Here is an 891-nt window from a genome sequence, read left to right on the forward strand (position 1 = left end):
TATGTATGTATGTGCATGTATATATATATATATATATATAAAGTAAAAGATGGCAATAGGAAAAGCATCAAGCCATAGAAACCAAACTGAAATGGCCTTTAAGTAAGACATGGTCTCTGATCCTTTTAGGAGGGTAGTATTTCCAAATAAGAACTAACTCATTCATGAGTATCTATCAAACCTCTATCTAGTAAAGTAGGAATAAAATATGGGAAATGCTGGTGATATATATTGCTTGAAGAATCATACTTAGTAATGGTGTCATAGTAATAATTGTGTGACTCATCAGCTTCAAATGAATATATGAACTTTATTATATACATTGAATACTCGTTCTCTTTTTGTATATCTAAACATCTTGTCCATATCGTTGTCCACAGCTGAACTGAACATGGGTAATGAAGAGATATTATATGAAGAAAGCTGTAATAAATTGTTCGTCAAATTACCAGACAGATGGGAAATTGTATGGAAAGTAACCAACTTGGTTATGGCAGTTTTCTTCTTCTTGGCTGCTTTTGTTAATGTAAGTATTCAGTGTGTTTGTGGAATGGTGTTGTAGTAATAATGTTGTTAGTGTTATTTTTGTTGTTTAACACCAGGTCAGCCCTGATCAAGTAGAGCTATGATCAGAGTTATTGTACAAGCTATGGTCAGAGTCAGGACAATATTTCCCTGTGTGTCCTTTTCTTTAAGAAGATATGGTATGGTTTGATAGAAAGATTTGGCTGTTATTTCTGCATAGAAGTTCATACATTGGTCAGTGGTGGTGGTGGTGGCTGTAGTGTTTTCGGGAATGATATGTTTTGGCATGGCATAGTAACATTTCAGTGGTGGTGGAGTGTATTGGAGTCTGGTGGTGGTGAAAGTAGTGGTTGTAGTGTTTGGGGG

At 35.1% G+C, this 891-nt stretch overlaps 1 protein-coding gene across 4 annotated transcripts in view; it reads left to right on the top strand.

The window, feature by feature from the left end:
• LOC106878795 (transmembrane protein 220) overlaps nt 1–891 on the top strand; it is a 45,848-nt gene that overhangs the window by 31,023 nt on the left and 13,934 nt on the right. For all 4 annotated transcript variants that reach the window (XM_052968898.1, XM_052968900.1, XM_052968899.1 and 1 more), the window contains exon 2: nt 381–526. In XM_052968898.1, coding sequence (XP_052824858.1) covers nt 381–526 — 146 coding nt within the window. The remainder of the gene's footprint in view (nt 1–380; nt 527–891) is intronic.

Source organism: Octopus bimaculoides, chromosome 6 (assembly GCF_001194135.2).
Source record: "Octopus bimaculoides isolate UCB-OBI-ISO-001 chromosome 6, ASM119413v2, whole genome shotgun sequence".
Lineage (NCBI taxonomy): Eukaryota > Metazoa > Mollusca > Cephalopoda > Octopoda > Octopodidae > Octopus > Octopus bimaculoides.